The 22,000-nt window shown below is 35.0% G+C and overlaps 2 protein-coding genes across 2 annotated transcripts; both read left to right on the top strand.

The window, feature by feature from the left end:
• Nucleotides 1-1,898: 1,898 nt before the first annotated feature.
• Nucleotides 1,899-3,292, top strand: LOC132790412 (COP9 signalosome complex subunit 1). The gene has a single exon (XM_060798916.1). The coding sequence runs from the start codon at nucleotides 2,046-2,048 to the stop codon at nucleotides 3,198-3,200; it is 1,155 nt and encodes a 384-aa protein (XP_060654899.1). The 5' UTR covers nucleotides 1,899-2,045; the 3' UTR covers nucleotides 3,201-3,292.
• A 4,804-nt stretch (nucleotides 3,293-8,096) lies between these two features.
• Nucleotides 8,097-9,392, top strand: LOC132798840 (outer mitochondrial transmembrane helix translocase-like). The gene has a single exon (XM_060810827.1). It carries the CDS (start codon nucleotides 8,160-8,162, stop codon nucleotides 9,264-9,266), a length of 1,107 nt encoding a protein of 368 aa, XP_060666810.1. The 5' UTR covers nucleotides 8,097-8,159; the 3' UTR covers nucleotides 9,267-9,392.
• Nucleotides 9,393-22,000: the final 12,608 nt, after the last annotated feature.

Below are 22,000 nucleotides of genomic sequence, written 5' to 3'. Positions count from 1 at the left end.
TGGTTTTGCGTACGAATTTGTTAATTTTGGCAATTATCAGAAGAGAAAACAAAACAGAAAGAAAATTCCAAAACTATTCTTAGCTCTAATTAAAGTACTAATCTAGAGCTATAAGAGTAATCTTTTCTTATTTTTATACCCGCTACCCATAGGGTAGAAGGGTATTATAACTTTGTGCCGACAGGAAATGTATGTAACAGGTAGAAGGAGGCATCTCCGACCCTATAAAGTATATATATTCTTGATCAGCGTCAACAGCCGAGACGATATAGCCATGTCCGTCTGTCCGTCTGTCCGTCCGTCTGTCTGTCCGTCTGTCCGTATGAACACCTAGATCTCAGAGACTATAAGAGATAGAGCTATAATTTGTTATGTTTGCACGCAGATCAATTGGTATATTGTGCCGTCTATGGTATATTTTGAATGCGGTACTATATCGATATACCACATATACAATTTGGTATATTTTTAGTATTTTTGTAGTATAATTGGTATATTTTGAGAATAATACCGCAAAATATATTGCTTTTATTCAAAATGGGTAGCGGGTATCTCACAGTCGAGTACACTCGACTGTAGCTTTCTTACTTGTTAAAATTGTTTCAGGTTTTTTTTTATCACTGTCAAGATGGTCGCACGCGACATCCCTCAGCGAATTACCCATATGCTGTAACTAAAAGCTACATATGCATATTGAATAGTATTTATTCATAATTACAAAGCACTTACATATGTGACAACAGAAATATGCCGAAAATATTTAACACGTACAAACATTTCTGGATATATTGAAAATACACTAAGATAACGTATATTTGGTATAAAGATATACCATTGAGTTTAAAATATATCATACTTAGGTCAATAGTTATTTGATATTTACATATTTATGATGCGCTTCGCAATTTTTGTGCTGACATTTATTTCACCATAAGATGAATGAATATTTATGTATGTGTATGTGTGTAAATACTTCTGAATACTAATATAGAGAATTAACCGCTTATTTTCATTTATAAACTAAGTATGGGTCTAGCGACCTGCTGGGATGGCTTTATTGGCAAGATGAACAATATATATCAATCAATTTAGCCTTAAGGGAAATCTTTAATATCAAATTGTGGCTTCATTTTTCACTTATCTATTAACTGTTTCAACCGGTAAAAAGCTGAAAGGCGATGAATGAACGTTCGCAATTTGAGAAACCAAATAGCTAAGTCAAATCAATTTTAAAGTGTTTTGCACGTTTTCAAGATATACGATTCTCTTACCTCTTTTCGCACACCATTCGGAATAGTGTGTGTGAGTTAGCATTGGAATGTGAAAGGCAGAGCGAGAGAGAGAGAGAGAAAGAGAAAGAATGAAAATGGCCAACGACCAGGCCAATAAATTTAGCTAAAGCGACGCATCAATAAACCGTTAAATAGCGGTAACAATTTCTTTGGTTTCGTTTTGGCCTTTTGAAGTTGGCGACCCTGATTTATGTGTCTCTGATGTCTACGATTTTTCAACCCTGGTAATTTGATTTTTGCATATTTGTAGCCAACTAACCGTGCCCGTTTCCATTCCTGCTTCATTGCCTTTTCCCAAGCCAAGTAATATTGCCATCTCGATTGCCATCCTCCTTCTTCTCTGGTCGAGTTGGTCTCCATGCCATTTTGGGAATTTGATTTGTATCTTGGTAATGGAATTTGCCTGTGCCAACTGTTAGGTATCCCATCTGTTGACATATGAGTTTTTTCATCTTTCACGTGAGCTCAAATTCTAGTGACACATGCAATTGCATTGTGTAACGCCACCTGGCGGTCAGATTGAAACTGCGACATCTCATCGATGCCTGAATTTCGATTTGTTTTTTTTTTATCTTCTCGAGTATGCTAACAAAATATGTCACAAGTTTGTCATTAAAATGCTATATCTTGTGCCATTTGGAATCTTGTAGTTCTCGACCAACTTGACTCATACATATTGCTTTTATTCTATAATCTAAATTGAACAATACAGATGCCAATGGAGCAATAAATTGTTTGACTTCCAGCCTCAAGATGATATCTGGATCATTTTCTAAGGTCAACAGTGATGACGAGCAGGACATAGTACCTTCCAGTGATTGTTTGAACTGTCCAATAGTTGAGGAACCACGAATCCACTTAGCTAGCTACTCCAAACGATACACCGATGTTGCTCGACTGCTACGCCTTAAGTTCATTGCTCAGGTTTGTCCCAAACTGCGTGTGGAGGCGTTAGAGCTGGCCATAAATCATGTAAAGTCTACATACAATGTCAAGATGTACGAGGAGCTACACAAAATACACTCCATGGAAGTTGAGCGCAGTGTCAAATCGTCTAAGGCAATCTCCAGCTCAAATACCTCGATCGACACAATGCCAACGTGCAGCACATCCCAGCCAAATAGGGCTCCTTGCAAAGCGCTGCCCTATGATTCCTACTGGGTGGAGGACAATACCATGGAGGCGACGCTGCTGCTGCAGGAGCTCGATGCTGAGCTGAACTTCAAGAAATCGAATTCGGGCAGCACATATGTTCGACGTATTCTTGAAGAGATTGGTGATTACCATGTGAAGAGTGGTAACTTGCACTTGGCTATCAAATATTACGCTCGAGCTCGTCCCTATTGCACCAGTAGCGATCATGTTATCAACATGTTTCGCAACCTGATAAGAGTTTCCATCTATATGGCAAACTGGTGGCATGTTTTGAGCTACATTGACGAGGCCAAACATTATGCGGCTGGCTTCCAAAATCTTGCACAAAGTGTGCCTGCTCAACTAAGCTGTGCCGCAGGCCTGGCTAATATTGGTCTCAAGATCTACAAGACAGCAGCACATTGTTTCCTTCTGACACCATTCGATCATTACGACTATCACGATATCGTTGCGCAACAGGACGTGGCATACTATGGCGGTTTGTGTGGACTCGCAACCTTGGACATCGAGATGCTGCAGTTGGGCTGCCTAGAGTCAGAGACGTTCAAGCCCTTTATTGCTATCTCGCATAGGATATGGGACTTAATTGCCAACTTCATTAGCGGGGATCTAGATAATTGTGTCAAACAGCTTCAGGAGATTGAAAGTCATGTGCGGTTAGATGTCTATATGGCACCACATGTTGATGCGCTTTATGGAAAGATCAAGACCAGGATGCGTGATAGAAAAAGTTCGATTACTGAGCGAATTTAATGTTAAAGATCCACGAAAAGATTTGTATGAAATGTGGTAGAGATACAATACACATCGGAGATTATAATTAATTAACATATTTATTATTATTATTGCAGAGTGTCTATTAAATGTGTTTTAATTATTACATAATTAATTCACTTTTCCCTAAACATGTCAGGTGGTGTTATTTATTTTCAATATGTTGCTCACAGAATATTTGAGCACTAAACTAAAAACACAGTTTTTAAGCTTTTTCCTAAAGTCATGTGAGGAGCGACCTAAATGATGCAAAGTTTTTAGTTTCCTTAGTTTTTCCTTGCGTTTCTTGTGGGTTCACCCTTTTACAATTTTTGTTACTTTTCTTGTCGAGAAAACATTCGCATATTTTCTGATGCTACCGACAGAGAGTGGAAAGTAAGCCAGGCAATAATTATGAGCATGGAAACAAAACAGAAAAGAAAACTTGTCAGTGAGAATACGTGGCATCTCTAATGTTGATATAAAATAAATATGATTTTATTACTTAGTTTGCTTACATTAACAATTGATCTAACTAACTACCATCATTGAAATCTAAGAGATACTTCCTCTGTATGATATGGTGAATTTTAAGTCGTATCTGGACTCAAATTATTATTTTTAGTATAGTTCCCTTACTGTGTATGGCGCATTATCTCTGGGATTCCTTAAGATAGTCATATTCACTCTTTATCCGGATTAGTGTGTTATAACTTAGTGCCAATAGGAATAGTAATACTGTAGGAATGAAGCATTTGCAACCCCTTAGGGAATATATTTTCCAAATCAGCGTCAACATTTGAGATGATTATACATACATATTCTTTTGTCCCTCCGTCCTTTAGTTCATACCCTCGAAAAAATAGTAAAACTATTCTGAACAAACAAGTAAGAAAACTATAGTCGAGAGTGCTCTACTGTGAGATACCCGCTACCTATTCGGTATTCATTTTAAAATATACTAAATTAGTATACTAAAAAAATACCGCAAATATGCTATAGGTTCTATTTGGTTATTGATAAGTACAACATTCCAAATATACCATAGAGTGCGAAATATACCGTATTGAACTGGGTTGTATTATCGTCAAGCAGAACCTTACACCGCATCATTCCATAAGTAGCTGGGTGTAAGAGAGTGACGGCTAATGAAGCCGCGTCCTATATTATGTGGCTATAATTTTGGTAAATTTATCGAAGAAGTTCGATATCGATGTTAATCACCCGAATATTCCACTTGCAAAATTTTGCACCTTATTATTATTTCAAAATTAAAAAGCCAAGTTCGAAAAATTAAGAGAAATAGAAAAAGGCATAAGAAAATGTTTAAAAAAAATCGCCAAGACGATAAATTGGATCACTTTGTGTAGAAATATGATCTTTGCAGAGCGAGTTGCTCCTTATGTCGTAAAACGGAAATAAGTAGAGTTAATTTATCAATAATAAATAAAATGTTCATATACTTATACTTTTCGAATGCCCTTAGTGTCGCATAATTGATAGAATAGCTCAATTTCGGTTGATTTGTTTTTATTGCCTTTAATATTTTTCTTCTTCCTCTTCTTGAAAATAGGTAGTCGAGTGCGCTCGACTGTGAGATACCGAGCCCACTGTAGCTTTCTTGTAGCATTTAATTTCTCTGTTGTTGTTTCCATTTTCAAAAAAAAAAACAGAATAATAGTTCATTAGTCGGTTACAAATCTTTAACGATTTAAAATTATAAACCTACTCGTATAATTTTTAAATAGCAAGATGATTTCTTTAACAAACTGCATTAGGATTTGATTTTTGCAAGAGTTTTTTAAAGACGCGACACTGTGCGACAAAGCACATCTGTCACTTCAACAGGATCTAAGGCTGCTCCTAGCCATGTTTGTCCATCCATCCGTTCAACATTTTGCCTGCACTCCTCATACCATTCAGCAGCACTCAAAAGATTGTCGCAAAATCATAAAATCTTGCATAGTTGAAGCGATTTTTATGAACTTTTGAAAAGTTGCAAGAGAAGCACAAGAAGCCAACTTCACACCACTTGTAACGAGCTTAAAGATAAGATAAAAATGTCTATAGAAATGAAGAATACGCTGAATGATGCACGCAGCCAATTTGCTGTTTCAGTTTGAAACAGAAGTTGCCAGAGAGAGATTGTAGTAGACGAAAATAAATATTTTGTTCAGTTTATACATTATTGAAAACATATTTTTATCTGTCTTAGACGAAATCAATGGTAATTCAAATACCTTAGTGTAAAAAGTATATGCTAATTTACTTACATTTTCTTAATAGCTGACATGGGGAAATTTGTAATTTCTCTATTTTCTTATACTCCACTCTTCTTGGGATTAATTTTTTGTTCCATTTTTAAAATACAAAGAAAACTTGCGAATGTCAAAGACATTAAGTAAGAGACAAAGCAGTGGGACCTAAGAATATTTTTAGGTCAGCGGAATGTGATAAAATGGATTTTAAATACTTTTGGAAGAAAGTGAAGAATACTAATATTGAAATTAAGGTAGAATGTCTTAACCATGGTGCAAGACTTGCCAGGTATATTCAAAAATCCTGAGGCTAAATTACAAATTTTGGTAACTTCATATTAGCTCGACTTTATCTTTCTTATTCGTTTTATCTATAAATAGTAATACCACATGGCCAAGTCGAAGATTACAATATGTAGACATATTTTCATTTTTAAATAAATATTTTATGCTGATTATAAAGCGTAATTTTGGGAGAAACATTTAAGCACTTTATATTCCGGTACTATTCTTACCATAAGAAGTGGAAAGGAGATCAGAAAATAAAAATTTAAAAACTTTCGTGGTCAAACATGGTAAGATTGTGTATTGAGTTAATTCGTTTCGTAATTTCGTTTAAAAATCGTCCTTCAAGCCCTTTTAGATATTTTTTAATTCAATTCGCCTTTAAACATGAGGCAACAGCTTGCTGAACAAGTGAATACTTTTTTACGTTGACTTCCGCTGAAAGTCGGAAAACTAGGCAACAATCTTTGCGAAAGCCAAGCCCGATTACGTGTCCACAGGTGGGGCTAGGGCTGAAATTAAAGCCATAAAGAATATTTGAACAGGTCTTAAGTGTAGATGGCCAAAAGACTAAATTAATAAAAATTTCAAATTACTTAGAAAGCGTTCACAATTTTCGAAAGCGATCTTAACAAACATCAGGTGTGCACTAATTATTAAGCCAATCAGAATAGAAATTTATACAAGCCAGCTGAGCTATAAATGAATTTTATTTTATTTCAACTGCATATAGAGAAATTCTTGAAGGTTGCATTACACAAGTAAGAAAGCTATAGTCAAATGTGCTCGACTGTGAGATACCCGCTACCCACTTTTAGTAAAGGCAAAATATTGCTATATTAATTTTATAATATACCAAATTAAATACAATAATTTGTTTGTGATTCCTGAAAATTTGGTTACGATAAGATATCAAATTGTCGAAGTTATAAAATAAATACTTTTTTTTGCCCATAACACCTACTTTCTAGGGGTCTTATGTTAATTGCTTTGACTACCAATCTGGTATAATTTTAGCTCTATAGTATATCTCGAATGTAGTACTATATTAATATACCAAATTTACAATTTGGTATTTTCGGTATATTTTGAGAAAAATACCGCAATATTTCGACTGTAGCTTTTTTATTTGTTTTTTAGTTGAACTTGAAGCAACAAAAATTTGATTACATTTTTATGTTTATAACTTTGTGCCGGCAGGAAATGTATGTAACAGGTAGAAGAAGGCATCTCCGATCCTATAAAGTATATATATTCTTGATCAGCGTCAACAGCCGAGACGATCTAGCCATGTCCGTCTGTGTGTCTGTCCGTCCGTCCGTGTGAAACACTGGATCTCAGAGACTATAAGAGATAGAGCTATAATTTGTCGAGCCCGCTCGGGGTACAAACTTTTTTTTTTAACCACTCGGTGGTGCTCAAGTTCAAATCCCGGTCGAGAATACATGCATATTTATTTTTAATATTTGAGATTATTACCGTAATATTTTGCCTTTATTTAAAATGGATAGCGGGTATCTCACAGTCGAGCACACTCGACTGTATCTTAGTTGTTTTAATACCTTACATTCTTATTATTAAATTCATATTAGAAAATGTGGTAGCGCTGACCTTGACTACGAAAATCTCAATCGACAAGGTGACAGCACTTAAAGCCTGTGGAATAGTAGCGGAATCATTCCGCTTAAAATTTGGCAGCGAAATGGAATTGGGGCGGGATGGAGCGAGAGCGATTTCTGTAGCAGCCCCCGTATAACAAAGTTTCTTCTTATTGGATCGACTATTATTGTTGTGTAGTCTCAAGCAGCATGCCATGCTGCATATGAAACAAAGACATGTGTATTTGTAGACTGCAAAAGAAAAACAGTGACCACATCTATATTCTCAAAGCAAAAACAAATATACATATGTATTTTGATGCTAACATTGATTTTTCAAACAGAGCTCATCTGCATTTTCAAAAGCAAAGTTCGAAAGCAAGTACAAGTACAAGTTCAAGTATGTTGAGTATAGTCACTCACATATGTATGCATTTGAGTAGATTTTCATCTGCATTTGCAATAGCAATGAGTAAATCTCAACAAAAACTATGGACTTGATGATTGAGATATGAAAACCTCCTAGTTTCTGTAGTGACTGTAGTTTTATAACAAGTCTCTAGTTATAAAAGATATTGTACATATTTTGCTATGAGGGGCTATCTTCATAATTAGTCACAGTATATATTGTTGATGTAGCGAATTATTTTAAACTTTCTCAGACAGTGGTATCGTGTATCTCAGACATGAAAAGAGTTCTTACTGATTTGCTTTCAAAAAATTCTGATTGCCGAAAAGATATGTTGACTGTCAAGGTGACGGATTCTCGACTAGTAATAAATGTGTATAACATAAAGTGAAATATTTGTTAATTTAGAATGGAAGCGGCACATGTATCAGGATGCCAGATTGTGTCGCAACTTGTTAGAATAGGCATAGTTGCAGCTGTAACCTATTATTGTGTGAAATGGTTAGTCAACTCTATGGACCCCACCAACAAGGCAAAGAATAAGGCCAAGGAGATAGCCCAGAACCAATTAAAGAAACTAAATGGCATGGTTGATAAAAGCTGCAAGCTGAAGCTTAGCGACTTTAATAGCTACGAACTGATGATTGCTTCACACCTTGTTGCTCCATCGGACATTGAAGTCAGCTGGGCGGACATTGCTGGTCTGGACACAATTGTTCAAGAGCTGCGCGAATCGGTTGTTCTGCCGGTACGGCACAGTAATCTCTTCCAGCATTCACAGTTGTGGCGGCCGCCTAAGGGAGTTTTACTCTACGGTCCTCCTGGATGTGGGAAGACGCTCATTGCTAAGGCGATTGCTAAAGAGGCATGCATGCGTTTTATTAACCTGGACGTGGCGGTGCTCACGGACAAGTGGTATGGCGAGTCTCAGAAGTTGGCTGCCGCCGTCTTCTCGTTGGCTCATAAGTTGCAGCCCTGCATAATATTCATTGACGAAATTGAATCGTTTTTGCGAGTGCGGGCTACCGCAGATCACGAGGCGACGGCTATGATGAAGACACAGTTTATGATGTTGTGGGATGGCTTAATCAGCAATTCAAGTTGTTCGGTACTCGTGCTGGGCGCCACGAATCGTCCACAGGATCTGGACAAGGCAATACTGCGGCGCATGCCAGCGCAATTTCACATTGGGCCACCATTAGAACGACAGAGATTAGCGATTCTACAGCTTATTTTGCAACATGAACAGCTGAGTTCCTCAGTGGATCTGAAGCGATTGGCCACTCTGACGTCTGGTTACTCGGGCTCGGATCTGAGGGAGCTTTGCCGTCAAGCTAGCATCAATCGAATGCGTGGTCTTTTGTCTAAAGACATTAATACTGATGACACGCAACAATTGGATGAGAAAGCATTAGTAATCAGTATGGATGATCTTCTGAAATCAGTGGTCACCATGAAACTGTCAAAGCTGCGCACCGCCTGCACCTATCTAGCCAGAAATTTAGAGCTCGACTAACTGCTCAGTTAACACCATATAAAATACATCAAAGTAAATTATTTCGTTTTAAAATTCCAACTTTTGGTATTAACCAAATTTTTGAAAATTTGATATTAAAATTAAAAATTGACTTGTATTTTTATACGATATTTTTTATTCGAGATGAGTAGATATGTAATGGTATATTGTATCAATAAGAAGCCAATTAGAGTCCGCTCGACTATGAGATACCCTCTACCAATTTTCAAGATAAGCAAAAAAGTGCGGTATTATTCTTAAAATATATCAAATTAATATATTAATAATATATTGATACAATTGCATTCAAAGCTTAACATTATCCACAAATTACACTAAATTATTTCCATTATCTTCATAAATCGAGGTAAAGAAAAGAATTCATCTCCAACCATATATGTAGGCACATATGTTAGGTATCAAGATGAAAGCATTCATATCTAGAACCATTGTACTACTGTACAGTAGTTCTCCGAAATAAGAAACTGCAAGAAAAATTAAGTTCTTAGTAAAATAAAATTGTATAGTGAGCATTAATCTTGACATACATGTCAGACAAGTGTGTTAAAGACAGGAAAATGTGTGTTGTTTTAAAAGTTTGTGGTTGTGGTTATGTAGAGTCACTGGTACATAAGCATGAATTGAGAACTCATTGACGACTTTTCCTCGAATAGTTGATGAGAACAGCGTGCTAAATAGTGATGCATCGATGCAATACATGAGAACATCGAATTAGTTAAATAGAAATGCTACATAATGGAAGTAAACCACATTAGCAATAGAATGAATTATTAAAAATGAGCGATCCTTTAATGTGATTATGGACACAGAACTCTCTTGGTGAAATGTCCTGTGCATTGCGTTAATTACATTTTATCAAATTTGTTTACTTTCATCAGATAGAAATATTAGAAGCTATTTAGATAAGAATTTTTTTTTATATGTTTGTAAATATACCAAAATATTGCATGTAGTGGTAATGTAAATACCAACAAAAATTTCGGAACATCACTCTACATTTTAGTAAAAATACCGTGTTCGCATTATTGGGTTTTTACTACTAGATGGTTGCTTTGTTACTTGTTTTTAATTAAGTATATAAATTAATGTTAATCCTAGTTGTAGAAATATTTTTCAGAGTAAGCTTTTGCCTCAGTCTATTCAATATTTTTAACATTTCATAGCATGCATGAAATGTTCTCGCCCGTAAAAACATAAGAGATAGAGGGAGAGAGATAGAGAGAGAGAAAGTGAAATTAATAAGTGGTCTAATACGGACAGAAGGGCAGAGAAGGAATAAGGTGGAAAGTGAGGGATGTAAAGAAATAAAGAAAAAAATTAATTACATTTTGGATCTCAAAATATTAAATACTCTATTAAAGTGAATAAATTTATTTTAGTGTATATATTTGTTTAATTTATTTCAATATGAATTTTATTATAATTTAGAATCTCATGATCCCATAGTTTTTGAAGAGAATTAAAAAAATCTATAATTTAATAGCAGATGCTATAAACAACAAAAAATAATCCTCGAGATAATAATGAAGATTGAAAAACTAACCGTCCAAATGAATATTCGAGATGACATTAAGTTCTATTTTATATGCTGTGAGATTTCTGTAAGTAACGAAATGAATAAAAGGGATGCAAACTTAAGAGCAAAGTTATAATACCTCTTGCAAGAGTATAATAACAACAGCTACGACAACAGCAAAAATCTTTTATGTAAAATTGAATATTCATAAGTTGTTCCACATAGCAGTAGCATGAGTAACAGGAATTGGAGGAGTAGCAGTAGCAGCAGCAGCATCAGCATCAAAAGCAGCATCAGAAGCAGCAGGAACAAGAGCAGTTCAGGATAAAGCAGCTGTAAAGCCTAACATTCGTTGTTGTTTTTGGTGTTGTTATGGTATGCCTGCTCTGCTGGTCGGTCGGCTCACTGTACACTGCACACTGGCAGTTGATTGTTTTTTTGTGTAGTTGTGTTTGGCTGAGTGAACCTACAGAAGCACACACACAAACAAATTCGCTCTTACATGCACATATAAAAGTTGTCGTTGTTTGCTATTTTGTCATGCAAATTGTATTTATTGCGGCGAAAAAGCAACAACAGATGTGGGGACGACAGCAGCAACAACTACAACAACTGAAAGACAACGCCACGCAGTTGTAATTGTTTGCTATTTGGCATAGTGTGCATGCAGCACTGCACAATGGCAAATTTGATCAGTTTTGGTGGCATTCATTAATAACTCGCGAGGGACTTTTACAAATATTTTTGTAAAGTAAGCCCCTATCGTTTTTTTATTATTATTTTTTTGTAAGAAATAGTTTTATTTGAATTTGTTATTTTATTTCTTTTAGTTTCTGATTACCTCTAAACAACCACTCTGGTGACGTACTTATTTTTTAGATTGAATTATATGTCATATTGTATTGTATTCGTTTACCGATGGCACACCTCATGTACTGATAATCGACGGAATGCTTTCTAAAATAACGAGTTGTTACAAAAAAATGCAAAATTCCACATTGAGACTGGATTTCTGAATTAATGATTTTACAACACAGCGTTAGACATAAATTTAACACATACATATGATCAATTTTTGGAATTTCTTTCAAAATTGAACTCTGTTTCCAAAAGATATTCATACTAATTTCACCAAGTTCACAAATTGCTCGAAATATACGCCAAAAAAGCCACATGTTAATATTAACAGATAGCGGGAATGGACATTTCAAATTTCAATGTGCTGGCAATAGCGATATTTTAGCACTTTAGCACTGTTAAGTGAAGAATATGTTTATTGCAAAATATCCCAAATTTGCACGGGGCAAATTTCCCATAGTCCACTGCTATTATGGTACTATGTACATACATACATATACGCTTACAAGTATACATATGTATGTGTGTGTGCGCTTCTGAATGTGAAAGGTGGTGTGAGTGTAGCCGCTGTGTTGTACATACATACATATGTATTCATGTATATATTGTACACAAGAAAATTGACTGTCATTGCCTTCGGTACTTTGGCACGCATTTCTTGAAGGAATCATATGTTGGACAGCGAAACTTTTGTACAATAAAATCAATGGTATCGAAACCCTCTTGAAGATCCCTAGTAGGGATTCTCTCGTTTAGGGGAGTGTGATCGTTGTTCTCGATTTTGAGAATCTTTCCCTCCGTATATCTCAAACTGATTAGTCGCAACGTTCATTATGTTGGAGCCTGGAAAACAGTTGCATTATTTTTAAAATAATAATACAAATAATCTTTGGAATAATGATTATTTGAGAAAGTGCAATCTAACGTTTTACTCAGGCTTTTTTATGACTTTGTCTTCTCAAGATCGCAATCCATTGATGTTTTTTGTAAATAAATACATTTTCATATTCTTATCAGGTTAACCCATTTAACTTCTTCGATTACCGGAAGCTCTCTTCCACCATGACTTATGGCTATACCTGGCCCTGGACCTACAAAAATGTCCAGATGGAGTCCCTAGTTGATATTACTACACTGCATTATTTACATTGATTTTAGTAAGACTTTTGACTCTGTGAATAGTTATCGTCAGGGCCACTTGATGGTATTGCTGTTAGGAAGTCAATATCCAAATAAACACAATGGAATCTATTTTATATTAAGTTAATCATTGCCATGATATGTTTATTGTGTTGTATATATAGAAGAGCACTTGCTATCCTCAAGGTCATATTAACTTAACAGATTTTAAACTAAACATATTAACTGTCTGCTCCACAACATGTTCATTATCAACGAAGATTTTCCATATATGTATATATGTACAAGATACGTACATATATAGAGAAAATGGAGTATGTATATTCCACCAAGGAGATGCGCTAATTTGATTTGCAGTCACAAAATTTACGATTGCGTTGTGGCCACTTTTGGTTTATGGCGGAGTCGTAAAACCAAACACAACCCGTTGGCCAGACGAGGCCACTCAGTTGCCTACTTAAAGTCATAATTGTGCCAATTGCGAGTTTCTCAGAAGCCCGCAATGCCTCAAAATCACCATGGCCCATGGGTTAGCCTGAAGTTACAATCAATTTACAAACAGCAATCATATAGACACTCAGTCGATAAATTTTAATGCAGCACACGCAGATATACATATAACTAAGAAGACATAGGGGAGGTGGTGGTGTGTGGAAATCCTGCGCGGGCTAATTCCTAGTTGACTATTAACATAATCCTCTCAGAGGAGCACTGTCTGTGAGAACGAGGTATACAAATGCATTAAAGTTTTTCAGTATCTTCGTTTGGAAGGCAACTGATGACTTTGATGAAAACTGTCATGAGAATGAGTTTCGAAATGAGTCTTGGAATGAATTTCGAAATGAGAATGGCAACGTGTGGCAAATAAAACCCAGAATCATAAAAGCAGCCAAGAATTGTGTTTGCAAGTTGAACACTGACGCGAAAGTTATGAGCGTATTTGAGGATTCATTTGGAGAAACGATGGCTCAACCCGGGGTTTAGTTTATAGTCAGCAATTTTGCAATTGTTCTTGCTTTGGGAAATTGAGCTTAAATTGGAGAGGTGTGTGTGTCAACTATTTTGGGTTATCTTTGCTCTGTTCATTGAAAAAGCTTGTAATAAAAGATACATTTGCATTTAACAATACAATCTCACTGGAAACACCATGTCTAATTTGACTTAACTACATAAATTATTTGTTCGATATCTATTATTGTGCTGTGGATGACGACAATTGTTTCAAATAATTGTAAGTGGCTTTTTGCACATTTTATTGCATTATTAATTAACTGCAATTGGGTAATCAAATTGAATATTACCGCTGTCATCGAGTGGCTGAAAGAGCACTGTCATTAAATTATTTTAATTACATTCATAATTTAATTGATTTTAATGTTGTGGCTGCAATACATTCTCCACTCCTGTCGAGTTCATTGTAACCAAACCCCCCCATGGCTTAGAATAATTGCTGACATTTGACATTAATTAAACTTTGCATGCGAACTTTAAATATTAAATTGCGAAATGCATTCGTTTGCCTCTTTGCTGTTATTCTGTTTTGTTTCTCATTTTTTCGATTCCTATAACTAATTTTATTATTTCACATTAATCATATGCCGCATGTTAATAATTATTAATAGCCAATAGCCGCACAGCCAATTGCTAATTTAAGCCATAAAATTGCAACAACATTTGCATAAAAATACCTTGATTTATGGCCCATAGCAACAAAAGCAACTGTAGAAAGAACACCAACAACAATAACAAGTTCATTTAAAAAAGTATACAAAAAATTTTACAGAATGCAAATAAAAAATATAAATAGCAATTAATTATTTGGTAGTTAACTTTCTGACACAAGTTCATACCCAAATTTGTATACTCTACAATTTACATTAGAACTTATGAAAGCAAAATGGGAATAAACTATACTATAATAAATATAACAAAATAGCTTGTGCATGAATCCGATAATCGTTTTATTTTACAACAAGTCAATAAAACAAAATCGGTCTGAATTGCTATTATTTCCACTTCTCGCTTCATAAATACTAATGCATTCTCTTAAGGTTTTAGGAGAACCTTAAAATGTATATTTCACTGAAGTTCGTTCTTAAAAATGCTATCAATAAGTTATTCGTAAGTTTCAGACATTCATAACAATAAAGTGAATACGTGTCACCCAATAGTATTATATGTATATGATATTTATTAAACCTTACTCACAAGTCAACAAATGAATGAATGGATGAGGTTGCGTAGTTAAGGGTATTTCAGACTCTCGTTTGAACGGACTGGTGGCCATTTACTGCATTTGGTGCAGCGAGTCAGACTCTTCATGCTAGTTCTGTTGGTCATTAAATGCATCTGCGTTGAACGAACGAAAAAATAATATAAAAGGAATGATACTGGGACTATCAAGGGGCATGCGGGCTTGCGGTGGAGGAAGTGCTAGTTCCGCTCTGAACATTTCTATTTCCTTTGGCCATTTCTAGAATTTGCATATTTCATACCACAATGTATAATATTCATATTTATAAATCTTTTAACTGCACAAAACACAAACGGGACGCATCAAAAAGCCAAAGGACAGAAGTGAAAAATGTGCAAATAGGAAATGAAAACGTAAAAAAACGATGGGAAAAATTACATTTTTCGGTACATAGAAAACTACAAAAATACCCTTTCAGGCAGAAATCAAGTTTCTATTTTGTTAATTGTTTTGTTTTGTATGTTGTGTCGACATAAAATTCAATTTCAATTTTTCGCAAATTAGCGGATTCATGTCCTAGTTGAGTACTATTGATTATTGTATTGTAGACTTTTGGATCAGGTATATTCAGTTCTCTTGATAGGGTCTAACATGAGCTGGCTGCTTCTTTGAAAGTGAATTTGAATACCCTCTGCGAGGGTATAAAATAAATATATATGTATGTATGTATATGCATACATAAACGAAAAACCTGAAATGAGCGAAAATAAAATGAAGCAGTCGAAACAACAATAACATTCGCCTTCACATTCACACTTTGCTCATAAAAAGGAGACATAAAAATGTGTTGCAAGTCCGAGTTGAATGAATGAATACGAGTATGACTTTACCACACACACACACACACACACACACACACACACACACACACATACACATACACACACACACACAGATACATAGACTCTACGGCAGTCCAAGGAACACACAATAAAAATACTTGCCTGGCATAGTTATGGGCAAGCAGAGCAGTCTCTGGCATGGCGCTGTGATTTTTCATTTTACCACCCGGCGTAGTTCTTCTCTATCCTCTATCACTTCTTACCTCCACCTTCATCTCCGGAATCCAAATCCGTCTGCGTTTCCGGTTTTCTCTCCACCGACTCGCCTTGCGGCAACAGTTGTGTCAACGGCGGTCCGAACGCTAAGGCAAAAAAAAGGAATGCGTGCTGCATGCAACTGCAAAAGTGACCAACAATTACAAGTGAGATGGTTGCATTTAATTTATTTTTTGGACATATGTATTTAGTTTTCTTTTTAAAAATTGCTAAGAAATTTTAAATAATTATAAGGCGCCAAAAATTTGTAAGTGGAATAATCAGCTGATTTCCATAGATATCGCACTTTTTTCGATAAGTATATCAAAATATTAGCTAAAATATGGGCACCTTTTCGGAATCATTGCCGCATGATCAATGATGCGGCTCCATTAGCCATCCTTCTCTTACACACAGCCTACCTAATGGAAATTTTAATGATGCAGTTTAGTCTAAATAGCGTATTTACATTGTATTATTTAATAAGATACCACTTATATTTTTGTTGTATTTGATTTATTTTTCAAAAAACAAGTTACAATTCCAGTACAATTTTTGTTTCTGCAAAGCATTTTTCGTGAAGAGAAATAGCAATAATTAGTATTGTGAAGTCGCAAGAATTGTGGCAATAATATGTGCTTTGAAAATTTTTGCCATAGAAATAGGCAATGAATGTGATTTCATCTTTCTTTTTAATAAATGCTAAAAAAGGTTACCAAAAACGGTCACTAAAATTTTTGAAACTTGCGAAATATATTGATTTTTCGTACGTTCAAAAGTTTGCTCATCTGGGAACGGCGCTTAAAACAAGTGAGTGTGCTCGGCTGTGAGATACCCGCTACCCATTTAAAAAAAAAACATTCTAAAATGATATAGACAATATACCGGAAAAATACTGAAATATTCCGCTAATGTACCACATTCATAATATACTTTAAAAAAAAGTCTGCCGACTAAAGAGACGATTTTGCAATTCAAAAGAATCTCTTAAATAATTTCTGAAAATTTGCATGAATTATAACTACTGTAGGTTTTTTGTATATACCAAAAATTGCGCTTTAAATTTACACTTGAATTTGAACATAAAAAATGCGACGAAAACCAGTAAGAAAGTTACAGTCGAGTGTGCTCGATTGTGGGATACCCGCTACCCATTTTGAATAAAAGCAAAATATTGCGGTAGTTATTGTTTAAACCAAAATTCGCAGCTCCGGCTTTAGAATTATGCTTGTCATTCGCTTTTTTGATTTGCGGGGGCGGAAAGGGGCGTGGCGAAAATTTGGAACAAACTTGATCTGCGTGCAAACATAACAAATGCTGTCGAAAAAAAATTATAGCTCTATCTCTTATGGTCTCTGAGATCTAGGTGTTCATTCGGACGGACGGACAGACGGACATGGCTAAATCGTCTCGGCTGTTGACGCTGATCAAGAATATATATAGTTTATAAGGTCGGAAATGCCTCCTTCCTGTTACCTGTTATATACATTTCCTCTCGGCACAAAGTTATAATGCCCTTCTACCCTATGGGTGGCGGGTATAAAAATAATAGCTGATCTGAGATGGAGTGATTCATACGGACTATATCATCCCGGCTCGTTATGCTGATCAAGAATATATATACTTTATGGTTTCGGGGATGTGTCTTTCTGTCTGTTACATATGTATACGTAAGCACAAAGTTATAATATCCCTATACCCTATGGGCAGCGACTATAAAAATATTTATAGTGAGGAAATTAACTTTTAAGTAATTGCCGTTTAGAAGGTTAATCAGTGCGTATAGATTTGTAAATTTATGGAAGTTAGCGAATGTGGGGCACTTCCTGTAGCTTTCGTACTTATTGCTCAGGAAAAGTGCTTGCCGAAAATCTGAGAAATTTTTTTAATCAATCAATTAAATGATTGATTATTGATTTGGGTATAATAATGCTATAATTAATGCCATATTTGAATTTTGAGTACATTAGTGCTCTTCACCCCAAGAACTCATTAAAACCGCCCTCCCAGCGAACAATTTTTATTGCTGACTCTATTAGGAATAAAATAATGTAAAAATTGCAAGCAAATTCCCGACTTGGCAAAATAAATGAGTCTGGGCAAGAATCGGCAAAGGAATTTCCTTCGATTAAGTTCGATGATGATTGTACGGAAGATGGAGATGGTGAGAAAGAGAGTGGGGAAGAGGTGGATAACGAGAGGATGCGATTGTAAACTAGCCAGACCGACGGCTAAGCCAATAATCAAGACTAGAGGCAGAGGGGCATCCTCCACAGCTCTGGCTGTCCAGTAGACTTCTGGTCTGTTGAGCTCTCGGTCTGCTGAGTGGCAGCTAATTTATTACGAGCATTTAACAAGCATACTCCTGGGAGGCGCTGGAGATGTAGCTTTGATTTATTAGGTGTGGCTTCCCTGTTTGGTTTCTTTTAAGTTCCTCTTTAGACTACATTGGACTCTGATTGTCTATGAGATACCCGGTATTTATATCTTTAAATTGAAATGAATTTTAACATTATTAATGCGGGAGTGTTTTTTTTTTTATATATTTTAAGACTTCGATTATGTATTATTATATATTATATATTATTACATTATAAGTACAGACATAAGATATTAATTGTGTAATATAAAACACATATACAAGACTACTTTTTCGATTGTGACTAATTTTGTATACCCTTGCTCACTAAAGATATCGTTACACATATTGCCAACACAGTGCACAGAGTCCAAAAAAAAGACACTGGAGATACTGAAAACCTAATGTGAATGTAATTTGTTGCTAATGCGATGTGGGCGATGCAAGTCTTTTTTGAGCTTTGTCTAGCAATTTAATTGCATAGATTGTTCAAAACGGCCAAGAAATTAAATAAATTTACCAAGTCATAAAAAACAGCGTAAAATTTACCGATTTGATATGGCAAAAATAACTTTAATGGAGAACACAATAATTAGAACATTTATTCCACAATTCATTTTAAATAATTATTTATAATTATTATTTATTATTTAATCACAACAAATAAGGCGTCATCTGCCAAACTTATTAGAATCTCATAAATATACATTTTTTTTTATTGTTTTGGCTTTAGCAATATGAAATAATTTAAATATTACTTATTGCTGATACATCTTACGTATTGACTTGAGTGCATTTAGTTTTCAAATTAAATTAGAAGTTAAATTAATCCTTAAATTATATAAATGAGAATAACTTTTATTTTTCAATTTAATTACTGTTGAAATGTGGTTGCAGAACTTCCAAGTAGCTTGCGTATGCCTTTAATTTGTTGGCTTTTTGCTTTTGACGATTCACTCGACGAAGAGTCGTACAACAAGGAGTTGCCATTAAAGTCCATAAATCACAACATGCTCGAAGCATAGAAATAAATCAACCCTTTATTATCAACACATCGCTATGTTTGTTATCGAAAGGGTTATTTATAGTACTCTTGGGATCGGGTCAATGCCATGCGGCTTCCACTTGCGTAATTCCAAATCTAAGCGTTGGCTTGTTAATATTAAAACGTTCAAAGTTCAAGGTTGTTGGTAAAATAATCTTACCTTTTGCTACTACGCCGCGCGGCTGACCGCGTTGCCTACTTTCGAGGGCCAACTGAGACCTAATTATTGTCAGTCTAGATGAATATGTGTGTGTTTGTTTGTGGGTGACTTTGTCGAGCTCATTAAGCAAATCGCATTATTTGCTTATAAGAATACCGAGCATTTACAGTGCACTAACCCGCCACACACGCTCTGACAGTCCCAGAAGTGGCAGCTTCATTTACTGCCAATAGAAAGACTCTGAAAAGGCTCAAACCCTGTCGAGAGCTTACACATGCCAAATGAATACATCATTAGCTGTATGGAAATGTCCTTATGCAGCAGACACACAAACGCACACAGACACACAAGAGACTAAAGCCGACTGAGTAGCAACGAGAGCTCACGTAGAAAGGAAGAATGGGAAATGATGGACTCCTGGTAGCCGTGGTGAGTTACAAGTAGTCTTGGCTTAGCTACTTAAACTGCAGCTTAACTTTGAAGTGCTCTTGCAAGTTGTTAACTAATTACGTATACGTACAGCATGAAAGTTGTCAATAAGTACGCTATAGGCATTTACCACAATGTGAGTTGAACAGTAAAAAAACTTAACAGAGACAAGGATAGACTGCAAAGAGCTTTTACGTGTTAACTTTGGGAGAATTTTTTTAAGAATCAATTTATATGGGTCATATGCAAACTAATGGGAGTAAAGTATAACAATATAAAAATTATTATAATATAATATAATAAACAAGTAAGAAAGTTACAGTCGAGTGTGCTCGACTGTGAGATACCCGCTACCCATTTTTAATAAAGGCAAAATATTGCGGTATCATTTTCAAAATATACCGAAAATACTAAAAAAAATACTAAAAATATACCGAATGGTATGTTTGGTATATCGATACAGCACACCATTCAAAATATACCATAGACGGCAAAATGTACGAGATTGTCGGCCAAAGCAACTAAGAGCCCTAGTAAGTAGGCGTTTTTGCCCATACAAAATTATTTCTTTAATAACTTCCACAGTTTTTATTTGATCGCAACCAAATTTTCAGGAATCATAACTACTATAGTAATTATAGTATATACCAAAATTGGGAACTCTAGCTTTTAAATTAGGCTTGTAATTCGATTTTTTTGATTTTGCGGGGGCGGAAGGGGGCGTGGCAAAAATTTGAAACCAACTTGATCTGCGTGCAAACATAACAAATGCTGTCGAAAAAAAAAATTATAGCTCTATCTCTTATTGTCTCTGAGATCTAGGTGCTCATACGGACAGACGGACATACGGACGGACGGACAGACGGACATGGCTATATCGTCTCGGCTGTTGACGCTGATCAAGAATATATATACTTTATAGGGTCCTACCTGTTACATACATTTCCTGCCGGCACAAAGTTATAATACCCTTCTACCCTATGGGTAGCGGGTATAAAAATAGGACTCATAAAGGTTTTCTTTTATTTAAAAGTTAACTATCATAGAATACAATGCAAAAATTGGAAAGAAAATAACTTTTTTGACCCGCAATTCAAGATTAGTGGAAGAACCGTAACACGTAATGTAATTACATATCAAAACTTTGAACGCGCTTTACTCGAAACACGTTTTTTGAAATTGGCACATAGCATAGCTCAAACAATTGTCAACATTGTCGCTTAAAATTTCGACCATATCTGATTTTATTTATTTATTTTTCTTTTATTTGATTGGGCGATTTTTAGTTGACAAAAAACTGCTACAAAATCAAAAATTTGTATATTCTCTGCATATTCGAGGCCAAAAGATATATTCTCAGATAGATAAATATATGAAGCCATACAAATCATTTATTATAATTTACAGAATTGCTTTAAAAGGCTTAACTGGATCAAATAAGAGACAATAAATAAGCAAAGAGTAAGAGTAATAGTCGCGATTGTAAACTTTCAAAAAGGTTTAATTTTTTTTTGGGATTGAGAATATGGCTGGGCATCCAATTTCTGGGCTTGGTTTTAAAAACCATGACAACCGAACAACTACAAAATTTTTACTTAAAAATAACTTAGATAATACCATAATTTATATTACATAATGTCAAAAGTTTTTTTTTCGCCTGTTATTATCAATTAATTTGTAGTTAAATTATAATAGAAGAAGAGACAAAAAAAGAAAAATCAAATTTATAAGTATTTTCTCCAATCTTTTATTATTATTATAAGAAAATATAACAAATACAATGAATTTTCTTCAATCTGATTATTTTTAAACAGTAAGAAATGCTACAGTCGAGTGTGAGATACCCGCTACTCATTTTGAATAAAAGAAAAGTGGTGAAGTGTTTATTTTAAAATATACCGAATTATTATTAAAT

The sequence above is a fragment of the Drosophila nasuta genome, chromosome 2L (assembly GCF_023558535.2).
Source record: "Drosophila nasuta strain 15112-1781.00 chromosome 2L, ASM2355853v1, whole genome shotgun sequence".
In the NCBI taxonomy this organism is placed as follows: Eukaryota; Metazoa; Arthropoda; class Insecta; order Diptera; family Drosophilidae; genus Drosophila; species Drosophila nasuta.
Note: the sequence above shows the minus strand (reverse complement) of the source record. Positions and strands in the feature narration are given on the sequence as shown.